Genomic DNA, 18,153 nt, shown 5'->3' on the forward strand with positions numbered 1-18,153 from the left:
CACTACAATTCATGCTATTACCTATACGAATTGAATAAAGACGAGTTTCAATTTGAGATTGAAATAAAATAGAAGAAAGAGCTTGAGAATGAAATAAGCACCCCCTCCCCCGCCCCATTTAGATGTGCTTTCCGCTCTCGACTCAAACAACTGATCTAGTGACATACCGTGAATCCCCTTTTGAGCTCTGCAGGGGCTCATTTATTCCAAGCACGTTTGAGAAGGGGTGTTATTAGAAAGAGGAAAAAAGTCAATTTACATAAAGTTGGAGATCACGCAGCCGTCCAAACAAATCCGAACCTCCACCACGTTGATAAAACATTCAGTATGTTGCCCAATATCCGACCACTTCAGTTTATCATTGCAATAACTTTCCTTTCTTAGTCGCAAGAGTTCTGAAATTTGGGCCAGAGACAATCTATTAATTCCTTAATATGATGAAAAACAATTTAATTTTTTTCCCCTTCGTTTCCATCGCGAAATTAATATTTTTGCAGAGCTCCTATGTTGTCCAGTATCCGGCCAGCTGGGTAGTCTGGCAATCGATTACAAAAAAATAAGTGGATCTGGGAACCTGACATCGTGAAATGGTGGGGAAAACTACCAGAGCGGCGTATAAGTCTTACTTCCTTGTCTAGAAACTTTTTCAATGGTTTAAGAAATGCATCCGTGGACAAGCCAAGCCAAAGCCGCGGTTTGCAAGCTCAATTAACCAAAATCTGTGAACCGACGGTCAAATCACTCTTCCATTTAGTCTGACCGTTACCTGGAGTGTGGATTTCCTGGATTTCTTCATGCTCAGTGCCCGGCCTCATTTGGCCTGCTTTTCTTGCACTAATTCCTCCTTCTTTCACACCTCTCAATCCCTTTTCCCTTTTGAGAAATTTTTCAGACCGTTGCAACCCCATTCTAGCAGTCACAACAGGGAAAAGTATGAGAAGTCCCGGATCAACTCCGCCGCTTCCGCGGTTATATTTAGAAAATGCAAGCCACGCGAAACAAGCCGTGCACGCGAAATCAAGGTTGTTTACCATTTACCAAAAGATTCCAGAAAATCCGGTTGGAAAGTAAATGGTACATGACTTTTTTGGTCGTTCCAGCGGAACGGACGGAATATTCCAGACAGAAATTCGAGTTCCATTTCTTCAAAGCCATTTTTGATACCAGTTTCAGGCCTTCGCGGTCGTTTTGCGGCAAATGGAACTGATTTGTACAAATGGTAAACGCGATTTTGGGACGAAATTTACCAGTCCTGAATTTTGCTTACCATTTGCCTAAACCGTGGACCGACCGGTTTGCCCATGTAAACGGTAAACAACCCAGGTCATATGTCTAAGCTTTAATCAACCAGTTAAAACCTGCAGACGTGACCTTTTGAACCCACGAAAGATAGCTTTTGTTTCCTGTGAGGTCCGCTAGAGTAAATGTGCAGGCAAAGAAAAGTAATCATCAGTTAAATATTTCACTTGGAGTCATAATTTTATTGCAAAGCGTGGCAATGGTAGCGAACAAATTGATGATAGATGACAAAAGAACACCTTGAATCCAACAAATGTGTCTCTTGGGTGTTATATGTATAGTTTCTAATAGGAAAACACTGTCTGGTGAAACATTTAAAGTTTGCTATTGATATTTAAATTTTGTGCTTCAAGTGACTAATAGCTGATTGGCCCACAGCCAACTTTCTTGGAAAGCACTGTTATTTTCCTGTAATCTGATTGGTCAACATTGTCTAAGTGGCGTCGCACTGTACCTTAACGCATACATCAGTGCGATTATGCTTTAATAAAAGCACGATAGACAGGGGAGAGGCCCTTGAAAAAATAGCCAACAACTCATTGCTGTAAAGGTGATGTTACATGAGACGACTCGCAACGACGATTTGTAGCTCAACAAAGCGTTGCAACATTGTTTCCAGTAGTTACAAATTGTCCCGACATTGCAACGCTGTGTTGCGCTAAAAATCGTCGTTGCGAATCGTCCCGTGTAACATCACCTTGAGATAACAGAATAGACATTTTTTCTATCCTTATAATTGAACGTTGCCTCAAAGGTAAATTTTTCTAAAAAGTTCAAAATATTCCTTTCACCGCACAATTTATACCTCCGGCAGCCCATACAAATTACACACAGGATAAGCAAAGTAACGTGGTACGAAAGAATCTTTATTAGACAAGTCAATTCAAGTGACGTACACATGTACTTTACTACATAGCATCATAGATTGAATTGATTGAAATGTTGAGCAAAATCCTTTGCTATTTAAACTAGCCTGAGAAAATAGCCGGCATTTCGCGAGTTCCCCGCGAAATAACGTCGGAGAAGCGAGCGCAGAAATGTTATGCTGATGACGCGTCACTACTCAGATCAGTATGGAAAATTCTTCGCTCGTTTTTTACACGTCATTTTGCGGGGAAACATGCCACTGGAGCTGGTGGCGTTGCGAAATGTTGGCTGTTTTTAAGGCAATATTCAAACTGGCTTGAAATTTACAGAGACCGGAATTTCGATTGGGACGTTCATGCGTAAAACTGACTTTTCACCGGCCAAACAGGTCCATTGTCTTGGCCGGTTTCAAGTAAGTTCGGTTAAACTGAGCATTTTATGATCAAAATGCTGACCAACCAATTTTAGAACCCACCTTAGTTTTTCTGTAAGAACCTGTCATGGATTAGGACGATTTATACTTGCCCAGATACGTTAGTCAACGATGGTCGATGTCCCAAAAAAAGAATGGAGCTTGGTTTCACCAAAATGATTTCCAGGCTTTTTTCCAGAATAATTCTTGAATGGTACTCCTAAGGTACGTTTATCTATCCGCTCCTTTACCTAATACCACATCGCAGCTCGTTCGTTCATGATGGTACATAATAGGCATGAAAACAATATCTTCATAAAGAAGTATTCATTGCGCTAGCTACCAAAGTAGAGACCTTTGGGTTCTAAGATGAGAGAGACTGCGAGAAGACGAGAACGAGATTTTCTCAAAACTAAGCAGCGCTCGCGCGTGAAACCGCGTCATTGTGGCGGGAAAACTTAATAGCCGTCGTCCTACCACGGGTTTTAGCGAGAATGTTGTAGTGGCGGAAACAAGTTATCAAATAATAGAAGTTCCGAACGGTAGAAGGCTTAATCTCCTAAAAATAAGATAATGGTGCTAGTTTTTAAGGTGAAAAAAGGTGCAATGAAGCTTTCCGAGGTGTTTCCTTTTTGCGAATACGCCGCAAGTCAAATCTCGTCCTTGAAACTAAAGTTCTCTAATAGCATAGAGTAAGGATGTAGTTATAATAATTCCTATCGCGTACAATATCGGATCATATACATTTTATCTCAGTAACTTCTTCGTATAGCATTGCTGGCCTTATACAAACAAGTCAACTTTTACAAATAAAGTATATTGCATAGAACCATCATCCAAAAACTTCGTTGGACTCTCTTCACTAGCATTAAATTAATAATCCACTGTCTTGTTTTACGCTCGCTGTTTGCATTTTGCCATCCACTACGAGCTAGCATGATAACGTTAGTATTTGTCCCGACGTATGTAAATAAAACTACTGATGTGTCCGTTGAAATTACCGTTAAATGCTTAACTGGTAGACTTTATTAGGCCGGCCACAGGTTTTAACTGAGAGACATCTTTATCCTCTCTGTAAACCAACCGCAGTTACGCGGCAAAAACTGTCGACATGATTGGCAGTTTAAAAGCGTAAGTGTGATTTGTGCTTGGTCATGAATCTGTCAAAAGTAAAAACGAAAAGTTAGTACGTAACCCATTAACTATTTGCTAAAAGAGAGCAGCGCCTGCATTTTTGTATTTCAAGCGCTGATTAGTAGCTGCTAAAATAATCTGATGTAGGTTTTTAGTAAGGTAGGCACTTAAAACGTTCAGCAGAAATAACTGAATCCCACTTAAGACAGAAGTTTTTCAGCTGTTCGGTCCTGTTCAGGTCAAACACCCAAGAAGGGTTAAACAGATTGCCCGCCATTACATTATTATATTGTCAAAACGTTTATTATTAGACGAGGGCTTTATCGCTGCTGAATTTCTAATAATGTTATCACTTTACAATCCCTTTCAAACCCCGTACATGTTCAGTACAGCAAAAAGTTGATCCGTTTGGGAGAAAAAATTACCCCCAATATTGCAAACAGACCAGAGGCTATCCCAACTACCCTGCTTCCTGCAAACGGGACCAAAAATCCTTCTAGGAGGGTTACCCTTCCGGCGAAGGTCCTGGGAAACTGTCTGCACCTACGGTACCCACCATCCCTCCTTAATCCAAGATTTTGCCCTAAGTAAGAGGTTACCGTTAAAGATGGGTTAGGGGAGGGGTGGGTGTGCAGCTACCAGCATCTACTACTGGACCCTTCTTTGCAAGTAAAAAGGTGTTTCGTATAATTATAGCGATGCGGAATATTGGTTACAGGTGAACGGCAAGAGTAAAGCCATATCCGGCTGGTTTACACAGACGTGTTATTAAGTAAAGACCGTCAGTTTCCACTCACTTGTCTAGGATTTCCCAGAATCGAATGATTGAGGCTTTATCCAGATGTCTTTTATTTCGGCTGATCTAAGGGTGAAAGACACGATAAAATATTTTCATGCACTGCCAAGGACAACATAACCAAGAAAGGGAAGAAGTCTGTATTAAGGTGATGTTACACGAGACGATTTGCTACGACGATTTTTAAGGCAACAATATGAAAACAATGTTGTACCAACTCGACAAAATCTCGCAACAATGTTGCATCGCTCTCTTGCGCTGAAAATCGTGGTTGCGAGTTTTTACAATGCAGTTTGCCGTAACCTGAATGATGTCTAACGTAACGGGGGATAGTGACAGCATATTTTCAAGCCTCTTTTAAAGAGCTAACAGAAGAAAAGGTCACCAATTCATTTGCTTAATGCTAAACTTGTGTACGCAATTAGAAAATGAAGCAAAACACAACATGCGCTCTGATAAGTCGTTCTCGTTTACTAAGATAAGCTCTACCCATGGAACTGGTCCCCTATATGTTACCATGATCGCTGTGATCCTATTGTTTTAATCACAAAGAAGAAAAAAAATTCTCAACCAGAGTTTCAGCACTCATACTAAAAGAGATGGTGGTCATGACAACAGATTTGTCCACAGAAGGTTTGTTGGTAGAGTTGGTGGTACGTGCTTAGTCTGCTTAGTCCCTATACGGCGTTTTCACAGGCCTTCTCGGTCAATTCACACTTCTTCGCTTGGACCACGTGACCCGAATCGAGTTGGCCGCGCGGATTAATGAGGCCTAGGGACTAGGCAAGGTGGTAGGACAAGTAAAAAAGAGGCTCACAGAGTAGTGCCAGCAATAGCCTGAGATCATGCCGTCTCCCTATTATCCCTTTATGTCTCTCACGGGAAGAGGGCATGATACATTTCTTTGTCGGATCACATGTAAAAAAGCCAGAATCTGGACTTTTCCCTGATTGGATAGGAAACAATACGAATGATTTGCGCTGTTCCGATTGGCCAAAATGCCGCCATCCGTTAGTTGTTGTTGATTTCAGTCTGCATTTTTGCTTGCGTAATGAGCAGTGAATACACACGCGAGTTCGTTATGAAATTTCTGCCGGCTCAGTTTTCTTGAATTTGAAGAATGCCTAAATAGAAATTTCATCCATTGAAATATTTTCCATCTCATCGTTTACACCGATCATTTGAATGCAATTTGATACCGGCTACAAGTTACTGAAGCGACACACGGGTTCACTTTTCAAATAATGAATTCATGAATGGAATCTTGACCCGACTTGACTGTAATTCTTCCTTCAGCAGAAACCTGCGAATTATTCTGAGCGATCTTCGCTTTCACAACACCTTGCAGTTCGTGAAATATGGTGCTTCAGCCTAATTTTTTTTCACTGCTTTTGGTACAGAACGAAGTCAACGAGAATGTATCAGGCGTTATTTTTTTCCTTCTCGAGCCAAAGAAGCAAAAAAAAATAAAATAAAATAACGCCTGATCTCAGGTTATGCCAGCAAGAACTTACCGTTAACACCTGCACATCCCATTTCTGCACATTAGTGTCTGTCTTCATTTCATCGTACTTTAGATAGAAACCTTTCACTACGAAATAAAGTTTACAACTCAATGATTGCAAATGATCCGGTAATGAAATCCAAGGAGTGTTGAGTATAACGGCATTTTTACAGCCCAGCTCACGAAGACTTGCAAAAGTATATGAAACCAGCTAAAGGAATTGAAAAGAAAACTCTCTGGTTGTGAAATACACTGAAAATAATTTGCCTTGGTTCTTAACGTCATAAACAGAGTCAAATTTAGAAGGACTAATATGGAGTGACCAGCGCATAACTGGGCTAATATCTTAAGAGATAATTTGCCCCAAAATGCTAGTTTACGGCATGTTGGCCTTTTAGATGTTGTTCTTGCTGAATATCCCGACAAGTCCAATAATTTCACAAAAATAATTTTTATGACGCCACACTTCATAAATCTATTTGTGATAAAAAAAAAAATCTTTCTATCATTTAGATAATTAACTCAGACATTTCACATTTACTGTACTGGATGACCTCCCTCGATAGGAGTTACCCAAAACTCAAAAGTAAAGCATTTGAAAAGATAATCTAGAAAGTATTAGGTTCGAATCCCTTCAAAGATTCTATTTCTTTTGCAGAACAAGACATAGCGACAGGTATTCCTAAATACTTCAGTGTAGATGCGCGCAGTGGATTATCATTCTTTAGTAATCATAACATTAAGAAAGAGAACAACTCACTTTTGGTGAAAATGTCGACTGGTGAGGTGTATGGCCATCCTTTGAACTGCCATGCAGGCCCTTGAACAAATACAGCTACCACACGATTCCTGCCGCGGACAATAAATAAACGAACAAAAAAAACACAGTAAAGACAGCCTTAGAGAGAGGCTTGATAAATCTCCATCAATTATAATCTAGCCTGCAGTGAAGGCATATTTTTGGGTGGCGAGCACGCGCTTAGTATTTTAAGGGAATTTTTTTGCGTGGAGTCACCATCTTGGATTATCAATGACGAGGGAGACTGGGTGCACTTCCGGTCTTCTGTTAGGTCTTCTGTGGTCAATTCTGTGGTCAAACTTCTGGGGCTGACTCGTTCCCAGTTGTCTCTCATTTCTCCGTTGGTGGCGCGCAGGGTTAGATGGGAAGGAGGAAAGCGACGGAGAGAGACTTCTTCTCTTCTCCCTTTCCATCACCCTCTGCTCCCGCTACCGTGCTTGTTACCAAGACGACTGGCGGGGATCGAGTCAGCTTCTAAGGCCAGCGGAAATAACTGAACAAGATAATGTAAAAAACGATAGCAAGCAAATATAAATAAAATATTGTTCTTAGTAAAATGTTTTTCATTCTCCCAAAGAAATTAGCTTCTTTACTGTTAAAATTCTTCATAGACGGATAAAATTGCCTTCACAAATGGCGTCTTGAAGAGAAGTGCAATCATTACTTTTTATTAAAACTATGTATCGTTTCTCAACAAGTCTAACACAAGCTCGGCTCTCAACGTGTATTGAACTCGTGATTGTTTACCATTTGCATGGGCAGACCGCAACCTCGTTCTCAGGTTCTCTCTCCCTGGGAACGAGGTTGGGGGAGACCGGTCGGTTCACGGTTTGGTTAACTGGTAAGCAAAATTAAGGACTGGTAAATTTCGCCACGAAATCGCGTCTACCATTTATACAAATAAGTTCCACTAACCGAAAGACGGCCACGAAGGCATGAAACTGGTACCAAAGATGGCTTTAAATCTATGGAACACGAATTTCCGTTTAAAATATACCGTCCGGAAAAACAGGACTACTTTTTCATATTCTCCATTGCTCTCGCAAACAACCTAAAAAGTCCTGTGCCACTTACTTTCCAACCGGATTTGCCGGAAGCTTTTTGAAGATGGTAAACAACCTATTGAACACCCTTGTCATTTTACTTACCAGTCGTTAGGTTGTAGACGTGTAGGGTTATCTATAACCCTGTATGGTACAGTCACAGTAGTGGGTGTGGCCCCAGGTGCAGCTTGCGCTTGATGAATTTCTTTCCTTCGCTGAATAAGAACCTCATTTTCACGTCTTGCACCTTGGCTCTTCTTTTCTTCAGAACTAATAAATCTATAAGCCAATTAGAAGTAAGTTGAAGAATGTTAGGGCTATGTCCACAGGACTTCGCTGATACAATGAGTGTCCCGACTCAAAGCAATGAGTGCAGTCACCAGAGCGACTCTTGGCCCGGTTCAAACGTTGCATTTTGTGCGGAGAACAATTTCAAGAAAAACCTCGGGAACCAGGGTAGCACTTAAGCATTTCACATGTGTCAAATCTAATGAAAATGGGCAAGAACAACAGACTTTTCTCACTGCCATGTAAATTCGAAACAATTTTATGAAATGCGACATTACAACCTGGTCTTAGTTTGTTAATGGATATCATTCTTGTGCAAAGAGTAAAGTAGATGTTGAGTTGCACAACACTTAAGACACAAATGCAGGGACAGAAAACTGACTCCGAGATGGAATTTGAGTGCTAGAGGTTGTGTTCCCATTAAGCTTCAAAGCTAAGTTGGCAGAGCGATGATAAAACTAATCAGTAAGTTGTTAGCCAGCGTAGCAATCAGATTGCCTTTCATTTTACACCCTGTTCATACTCTAAAAAGTACTTCGAAAAGAATTTGTTTTTGCTTAATTGTATTAGACACCTAAGCATATGAATAGAATAGACACATGACAAAACTTGTATTTTTTTATCAGTTTTGAAGTACATAGAACTCTCTAGCCCCTAATAGTCTAAATTATAAGGAAAAAATGAACTCACTTGAAATCCTGTAAAAGATCCTGAGCATTGTAAAGTGTTATCAGAGAGGTCGTGCCAGCTGGGATTATAATTATTGGTGTGCGTGATTCTGGAAAAAAATGGTCATTTTATGGTTTTAGTGTGATAAAATTACAGGAGAGGGTTTACAAGAGGCAAAAAAAATGGTTAGGGTCATTTCATTGAAAAAAAAAATATTTTGATTACATGAAAATTCTAGCTATGTTATATGGATCATCATTACATATATAGGACTGTTTTTGACTGCAGCTTGTTGAGCTCAGTCGGTAGAGCATGTGACTGTGGAGTGGGAGGCTCAGACCAATACAAGGTTCTTAAAATAACTGAGTAATAAAGGTACTGCCTTGACTAGACCTTCACGTGGCTGGGATGACCAAGTACAATGGTGGTCTTGTATCCATTTATAGGGGACGTAAAAATAGTGTCGTCGTGCTAAAGTGAATACACTATACATTGATACTCAAATAAAGTTCTCATCTTATCTTTAAAAGTTGAAGGTGTACAGATGATCAAATTTTCCTACCTCGTTTAGCAGGCTTTTGTGGAACTGACGGAAAAAATACATGTAAACAATATTGTTAGTTGCTTCTTCAACATGTATTATCAAAACAATTGTTGACTCAAAAATCACAAAAGAGCTGAGATGTTTCTACTAGGGTCCAGTACTCACCAGGTCTGGGTGTCCGGCTGGGTTGTATATGAGGTGAGGGACTGGGTAAGACTCTCCTTGCTGGCTTCTGGACACCCTCCTGAAGAAGAAAAAGGATAATGTCCAGTCAGCAAAACATTTCATTCATTCAAAGCTGCTCTAAACAAGTAACAGACAAGGAGAGGAGGGAATGAACACACATGTTTTTAAGGTTATTCAACTCTGCCAAGGTCCATACTTTGAGCTTGGGCTACCTCTGGCCACCACTCCACTAACATGACCACACACTTTCAAAAATCTTCTAATTAAAGGATAATCTCGCACATTATAGCATTTACAAATACAATAATTTATTCAAAACTGAATTAATAATTCATTAAGAAAAAACAAAAGAAATTAATGTTTAATGAGTGTCTTTACATCTGACAAAGACACGGCTAAGCTTCACGTCCAGTTTTTTAGACCAAAATAACCCCAAATCTAAATATTAGTGCAAGAATGAGTTGACCTATATCAGAGATTTTCGAGCCATTCAAAAAACTCGCCGTCGTGGCTTTGCCTCAAGTTGTTAAACCTGATAATACACTTGAAAACTGCAAAGTTTCCAAATCATCACCTTCACAGACTCTAAACTGAGACCGTGATATGTTCCCATGGTGTCAATCTTGAATCCCTCAGTTTCTACGGACAAAAAAGAAAGAACAAACATTAATGACACTATACTAGTAATAACCAAAGGTTACGGAGTGCGGGTGACAATGATTGAAGGTCAAAATGCTTTTGCTCTGTATAATGTACATGTAGACACGGCTTCATTAAATACCTTCTTTTCCTCTAAATCTCTCTTGATCGTATCTGTTGTATGGAACTGGTGTTGCTGGCTTCTTCCTGGCTTCCTTTTTGGATGAAAGTAAGCAAATTTAAAAGATGACTTAGCTAGGGGACCGCTAGGTGCAGGTGAATGTAGCAAGACTATTGTTGTAACAGGATTGCCAGTCTTTCAAATAAAGAAAATTCCAAATAAATACAGAGATGATCACCACAAATAAATACGCAACTTGAGAAAAGAAAGTCTGAATGTGGGAATTCAAAGACTAAAAATTCCCTGAGCAATACAATATTTACAGACGTCACACTTCTTAATATCTTCAGCTTCTTCTACAGGCCATGAAAAGTCATTGCTGGTTATATTAATTACTTGTTTTTGGGTGTTTTTGTGTTAAAAGTTCATCAACTGCAAAGAATGCCTTTCTGTAATCTTCACAAAATCCTGAAAATAGAATTACATCTGTACATCTTTTCACGTCTTCGTCAAGATCCAAGTTTTTTCTGTCTTTTTTCTTGAACTTGAAAAATAATTTTGTTTTTTAGTGAAAAATAATGCAGGAGAATGATAACTTACAGCAGAAGAAAAGGGATCCTGGTTTTGTAGTTGCTTGACTTTTCCTTCTTCCTGGGCTTTCACTGATTGAAGAATGGCTAGCACATTCTTTAGAAATTGCTACAAATCAATTGCAAGGAATGTATTTGTTGTTGCGATCAACAATCTACAATAATGAAAGAGGGGAGGGGGGATAATTATCAGAAATGAAAAATAGTCAATTATTGATGCGATGACAAACCTTGCCAGAACTTTGCAGGACTGAAGTCCGTGTTCGTAAAGGCCGCTCACGACTAACAATGTCTCTTGTTACGTCAACTTCTGCATCCACAAAAAATCTTTGTTCCTAAAAATTGATAAATCAATATCATTTCCAAAGACCAACAAAAGGCAAAACAGTGTACATATAATGGAGGAGCAAGCATCTTTTAGATAAGATTTAAATGCCTAAATCTTCCCTCCCTTCCCTCCCCTCCCCTCCCTAGTCATTGTTTCCATACCAAGACGCCTGCTTCCAGGTCATCATCCACTTTAATGGTTGTCCGTTTCTTTGCCAGACGCTTGGCTTTGATGGCTGCAATTTTCTCAACAGACATAGCATCACTCAGGGACCTACATTATGTAAGGTAAAAACAACAAAACAAGAATAACATTAAAAACAAGAATATTATTTTATTATTGTGAGGCAGATTCCAAGAAGAACCTGATACATGTTTACAACGTATACAGTGTACATGTACATGTAGTAAACCTTGATTAAAGTTAAATAGCAATAAATTATTATTGATTATGATGAACCATTAAAATATTCCACTTAGTTATTCCCTAATTACATTATTTTATGAGAATCTGAAGGCAGTAGAACAAACACTAGAAGTACATGACTACAACAAAAGCTTACCTTGACACTATTCACAATAATTGAAAACAAAGCGCGAAAGCTAGAACCCCCTGCTAATGCTTGGGGGACTAGAAATAACCAGACCGGGGAGTAATGGTCCCTAGGGGTGACAATAAAATAGCCGCAAAGCCTTTACTCCACTTATTCTCAGATCAGTGGCAAGAAGGAACACAGAACAGCCCACCCTCCCACTTGCACACTGAAAATTTGTGCGGTTAGCCTAATGCCATATTCTATTTCCTCTGAAGGTGCTTGGTCAACTCTACCATAACTGAATATATTCAGCAAGTTCAAGGTGAGAGTGTTGTAATAGAATACTGTTTGAAATGCTCTAAAGAAAAGCTTTTACTCCAGCATATGGTAACAAAATTAGCAGCACCTTTTGTTTGGATGTGTACTTCTGACCTGAATGCAGGTGTTAAATTAGCACACAGAATGACATTAAATTTGAATACAGTCCACTCACCGGATCTGCTCTGTGGTGACAGTACCCTCTTTGTGCCCTTCAAGTCGAGCCTCCAACCTTTTCTATTAATTAAAAAAGAAAATCAATATGCAGATACTCTGTAAATTGATGCCTGGCATCCATGTTTGCAATAATAAGCAGGCTAATGGCAGTAGCAGGTACATGCACACACTATAGCAATTACGGCTTTATGCTGTGTGAGTCTCACTTAACTTTTCAGAGGTTAAGTATAAGGTAGCTGGCAAATACTACACTTTAAGTGGCAAAATTGCTGGTTGCAAGCTCATTTTGAGTGGCATACATGTCCATGATTGTATGTACTTTGATGCAACAATTCTGTCTGAGCAGTACACTCAGCTACTTTCATAGGAAACAAAAATAAAATCGAACCAACAAGAACTTCCCATGTAGCTGTTCAATTCCCCACAAACTAATTTCCTATACCTGACTTCTTAAAAACATTTAGTGTTAGCCCCAGTCTATAGAATCAAGGACTTTTAAGGCATGCTCTGCTCCCCACTACCAAATCAATCACGTTGTTTGAAATTTGTGGATCTTCTCATTATAATTTATTTCACAAAAAGTTGTAGTTATTTATTACATATGTTACTGGTCAAATTTGATTTCAGGTTAATTTTGATTTTAAAAACCTAGGCTGATTATCAATTTCCAATTTCCCCTAGCCCTAGAAGACAAAGGAAATTGAAAATGAACCTGGTTAAAAAATTTTAACCTGAAATCAAATTCGACCGGTAACATGTACATTGTATATCTGAAGTGTTACCTTATCCAGTCTTAACTGTTCTGTCTGAAAAAGAGAAATCAGCAACAACATGTTAAAGTACGGTTATCACAGTGTTTTACGAGCTGAGTAAGAATTGCTACAACAAGAAGATTTACAATTTACTCAGGCAATAGTAGGGAAGATTTTACACTGTGAAATTTATAGACTCTTCTCAATACTCTGACCTCAACTCTTGGCTTTTTAAACTCTCCACCAACTGCATCGTCTCCTGGTCTTTTTGCTGTCATGTAAATAAAACAATAATATGTTACAACAACCACTAAGTAACTGCTACTGCAAAGCAAGTGACCTTTAGCTGCAGTAAGGCAGAAGATCTTAATTGGGAATTGAGTCATGTTCTCTTTAGCTTCACAAACTTTTCACTAAAATTTATTTCATAGCCCAGGGGTTGCAATAAGCACTAACAGCCAACCAAAAACGTCGGCCATTGAAAGAAGAAGCAACTACTTTGAATAACATTATTAGCAAAAAGTATATCAAAATCTGAATGGAAACATAATTATGATGGATGTGTTTTTCAACTACAACAACAACAACAACAACAAATTTTATTGAAAATTGGAAAATAACTAATTACATTACTTTTCCACCCGCAAAAAGCTTATAAACTAATTGAGGCGGGGGGAGCTAAAGACATATTACAAAACAAGATTTATATATAGATGGACTAAATAACAGTGAAGACACTACTATACAGTAAATAGAATTTAAACTAGCATAAAACAAGGCAAGTACTCAGGCATAACATGACACACAAAACAAGATAACCAAACAAATAGAAGAAAGCAGAAGGCACACTTAAACATTAGAAATTTTTGAAATGTTACGCAGAGCACTTAAACACACAGCCGTCCATCTTAACCACATCACGTGGTCTTCCAGCCCATGACAATTGTGATTTAATACTGGCCAATCAACAACATTTTCAGATGTTGTCAATAAAGTGTCACATGCCGGCTACAAAAACAACAGAGATAACACCTTTAAGCCCTCATAGCAAAACTCACTAGATAGTGAGAGTACTAAGAATGAGGTCCCTTTTTGGGAAGATAGAATTGAAAGTCTTGTCCGAATTTCAAAATCATTTTCAAAACCACAATGCTTCTAATATTTCCATGTAGCTAAATAACACCATTGCCTTAAGAACACCAGCAGTACGTAGCAAACACATCACAATCAGTAACAAGGTAATTATCGTGAGAAGAAGAATTAACAAGCCCAGTCGTTTAAAGCACTTCAGCACTAATGCAAAGGCCATTGGTTCACAGGGCTGTACTATAGCAGCGCCTGGTGGTCCCTAGCTCCTTACTCTTTCTCTTAGGTGACAAGAAAATCTTAGTTTGTTTATACAATGAACAAATTTATTATGCTGAGCACCCTGGATTTCTCAAGTTAAGAGCATTGGGCCCCCTTCATTTTCTATTAGAGCACAGCCATGGTTTGAATCCCATTGAGGCCTGAATCTTTTTCTTCCAGACTGATTTGCAATATTTGAAACAGAGAATGATAATGATGTGGACTGTGGAAATACAAATCTAAATCAAGATATGATCACTGCAGTTGTAATAGCAATTTAAACAATAATAAATTGTTTAAATTGCAGGGTTGTCACTAAGATTTCAAGTTGTCGGGTAAATACAACAAGTAGGCAGGGAATCAAAAGGCTAGGGATTTCTTTTGGTTCTATTTTTCTTCTATTTTCCAATAAAAGGGGCCGGGGGCCACTCTCTTAGTAGCCGGGGAAAATTCCCGGCCCCTGGCTCTTAATGACAACCCTGTATCTTCATTTAGATTTGTATTTCTACAGTCCACATCATTATCACTCTATGGTTCATGCAGGTTAAGATAAGCTGGACAAATTGGCCTGCTCCCAATGTATGGGTCTTCATAGCTCAGTTGTTAGAGCACTGTAGAGCTAATGCAGAGGCCATGGGTTTGAATCCTGTTATAGCCCCGAAAACTTTTTCGGGTTAATTTGCAATTGCTTCTATTACAACTGTGTTGATCATATCTTGACTTAAATTTTTGCTGTTCACATCATCATCTTCAAGCCCAATCATATTAGTTGTTTACACTCTGGGATTTATGCATGTATATGTACATGTAATGTTACCTTGTGCTTGAGCAATTGCAGAGCGCTGGTTTGGCATCTCTAGTGGAACACTTTTGTCAATGCTACTTGAGGTATCTAAAAATACAAATATACAGAGTAGACAGTATATTACTAAAACACAGCTCACATTACAGTGTACGTCTCACATAAAATCTTACACAATAAAGCAACATACACAATCACTGATAATAAAATGATAGCCTCCACAATCCTGCTGTATTTATTTCATGGAGACAACAGCTTTTTTCAAATTAGATAACCAAAACCATTATTAGTTTGTTTTCGTGGATATACACTTAGCTGCTGCGCATGCAGCTACTGTAAGTCCTGCAGTTTACAGGGACCCCATTCAGAAGGATGCAAAATACAACAAGCTCTAGATTTTTAATCCTTAGTCTTGCTACATTTGCTTAGTATCCCATGTATGTTAAGACTAAAAGTGTCAAAGCCTGCATGTGTCACAAAAAATTTTAATGCAAATTGTTTTTCATTATCAAAAAATTAAAGAACATCTAGCATTCACATATCCAATTTAATTACAGCTAAGAACTTCACCTGTCTCTCCATTGAGGTAGCTGAGTAATCCCTAAAACAAACAATTATGGGAAGTTATTTTTGTTTGTACACTACCGTTGTTCCATAAAATGAGGACCTTGGATAACCCTACAGCAGCAGCAGCAGAAGAGCTAAACTCATTATATGTCTGTTGATGAGACTTGTGATAGAGAGGAGAAACCTTGTCTAATCACATTACCATGGTAGAAGAATTTCTGGATCTCAACAAGCCATAGTCTTGCAAATATGGCAAAAAAAATAAAGACATTGACACGTATGATTTTCATGTACATGATTGCACTCAGGAACAAAACAGTAGCCCATACTTTCCTTCCATTGTTCGACAACACAAATGGCTGTCTCTATCAAGAGAGATTATTGAGATCCAGAAATTTTGCTACCATGGTAATGTGACATTACATTTCTCCTCTCTATTGGTTTATCCTTTTGGTGTTTGCTTATGACTCCAACAAGCAGGTTTTCAAATGATGGCAAGAAACAAAATCATCACGGGTCACCCTTCCAGAAGAGCCTACAATGTATTTTTCACATGGTTGATTTTAGGGTACTCAAAAAAGACTCTGCAAGAGTTGGGAAAGAAAGACTTTGAACTGAGTAATATCTTTGTTGACCATGCACTGCATGTTGCTTGGATACAGTTTTCAACCCAAATCAAATAGCTGTGCAATTGGTACAGCAGGCTCAGTAATGAAACAGATGTTCATACTCGCAAAAAAACAGTTTCACTGTCTGATTAGAGAAAACAAGATAGAGTAGTCCAGAAGTTCTTCAACGGCTTGACATGATTCAGGCAGAGCCTGCTTTTCTCATCCTCTAACAAGAAAAACACAAAAGGTGGCTAAGCTCGAAGGGTGTAGGGCGGGGCAGTCAGGAGGAAATGAACATGTTTTGAATCTTGCGACTCTGATTTACTCCAGCTCATGACTCAAACTTTTTATTTTCACAAAGTTGTTTGGTGCTTTTTATGAGAGCCTGTTAATGTAATTGCCGTATCTGTTCTGTACCAAGGGCACACAGAGTAAATGAAATTTATTGTTTTGAAAAATCAACGCAAAAAATTTCTTTCAGACACAGCATTTATCAAAGCCTAGCATTATCTTATAAAAAAATAAACCACCAAGAATACAGACCTTTCTGTCTGGTAACCTCACAACAGGAATCTTTGTTCCCTAAAAAGATAACAAAACACACAGTAAATTAATCTGGGAGATGCAAATTCATTGAGCCAATTCAGGTACTAATAACGCTTTCTCTGAAGAACAAGAACAGCAAACTAATAATCTCATTCTAGCAAAAGCTGTAAAATATGAGCAATAATCAATGCTTACATGAAAAAATTGTCAGATCAGTAACTGGTATTATCTCATTGGCGTGTACTAATTTACTGAGCGATAACTACAAATGCAACTTTAATGAAAGCATGATTAACAGAGCACCATAAACGACTAAACTACGACTATGTATTTGGTATGATTTATTTCATAAATTGGATCAATTGAAGCAAGAGAGAGCTTCAACTTCAAGCTACAGCTGTAACCTTAGCACTGAAAAATAGTAAATTAGGCTTAAGCTTAGTTTTTACACAGCTTGTAATTGCACGTAAAATTAAAGTATTGGCTTACCGCTGCACGCTGTACGTAGATTGGATGAGATAAGTGAACATTCTTCAAAAGGAATAACAAAGACTCCAAGGTATAATACTCCTTCGGCTGGGATCTGAATGAAAGTTAAGTTCACAAATGAGACTTGTTTAGGTACACAACCGACCAATATTCTTTCACTTTTCCGAGAGGTCTAACGGCATTCTACTCACTTGAAGATGACATAATTCGTTTTTGCAGCCCTCAAGAATGAAAACTCGTCAAATATAATTTCATCTGCCCTTTCTATAATCTCCTTCTTGTTGATGTTGTACTGGCGAAGAAGCGACAATGGATCCGCCATCTTCTTCACTCACTCGCGTTCCGTTCGAACTCGTTCCCAGGGTCCTCCCGTTTTCCTATATTTCCCACTGTTCCCACTGTTCCCACTGCAGACCCGCGGAATGCGATCAAGGCTCACATTTTTTCACGTAGTACGACCAGCTTTGCAGAATTCAATGTGTCCACTTGTGTATTTTTGCTGATCAGGTCTTCTATAGATCCTACGTTCTGCGGCATATTCGTTTGCAGTCCTTTGCAGTTTAAATGTCAATTCATTAGTTATTTTGGGGCTGTAGGTCTTCTATAGATCCGATATGCTGTTCATTTTTGCGTGGTTTTGCCCATGTTTCTAAGGTTGGTTTTGTCCATCCTATATTTCTTTGCGAAAAACCAGCGCAACACTTGAACTCTTGCCCTCTCGGAGACACGTGATATGGCTTGATTCTGTTAATGTTGGAGTTAAATGTCAGGGCTCTAAAACAGAGGGAGC

General features: G+C 38.8%; 1 protein-coding gene across 1 annotated transcript; it reads right to left on the reverse strand.

The window, feature by feature from the left end:
- Positions 1–2,144: 2,144 nt before the first annotated feature.
- Positions 2,145–17,702, reverse strand: LOC140938508 (parafibromin-like). The gene is made up of 21 exons (XM_073387990.1): positions 17,555–17,702; positions 17,364–17,457; positions 16,872–16,910; positions 15,721–15,751; positions 15,166–15,240; positions 13,217–13,272; positions 13,032–13,055; positions 12,248–12,309; positions 11,381–11,492; positions 11,122–11,226; positions 10,902–11,000; positions 10,323–10,395; positions 10,116–10,180; positions 9,521–9,599; positions 9,374–9,397; positions 8,833–8,920; positions 7,960–8,133; positions 6,773–6,861; positions 6,023–6,099; positions 4,510–4,574; positions 2,145–3,738 (listed from the first exon to the last, which is right to left on the reverse strand). The coding sequence occupies exons 1-21, from the start codon at positions 17,683–17,685 to the stop codon at positions 3,702–3,704; spliced, it is 1,599 nt and encodes a 532-aa protein (XP_073244091.1). The 5' UTR covers positions 17,686–17,702; the 3' UTR covers positions 2,145–3,701.
- Positions 17,703–18,153: the final 451 nt, after the last annotated feature.

The sequence above is a fragment of the Porites lutea genome, chromosome 5, assembly GCF_958299795.1.
Source record: "Porites lutea chromosome 5, jaPorLute2.1, whole genome shotgun sequence".
NCBI classification, from domain to species: Eukaryota; Metazoa; Cnidaria; class Anthozoa; order Scleractinia; family Poritidae; genus Porites; species Porites lutea.

Bases quoted from the DNA above. Each gene is read 5' to 3' on its own strand.
- LOC140938508 (XM_073387990.1), bottom strand. From the start codon at position 17,685: ATGGCGGATCCATTGTCGCTTCTTCGCCAGTACAACATCAACAAGAAG. The intron at 15,241-15,720 runs GTGAAGTTCTTA...TTGTATTTTTAG, and splicing joins CTACCTCAATGGAGAGACAG to ATACCTCAAGTAGCATTGAC. The intron at 8,921-9,373 runs GTAGGAAAATTT...ATTTTTTTCCAG, and splicing joins ACAAAAGCCTGCTAAACGAG to AATCACGCACACCAATAATT.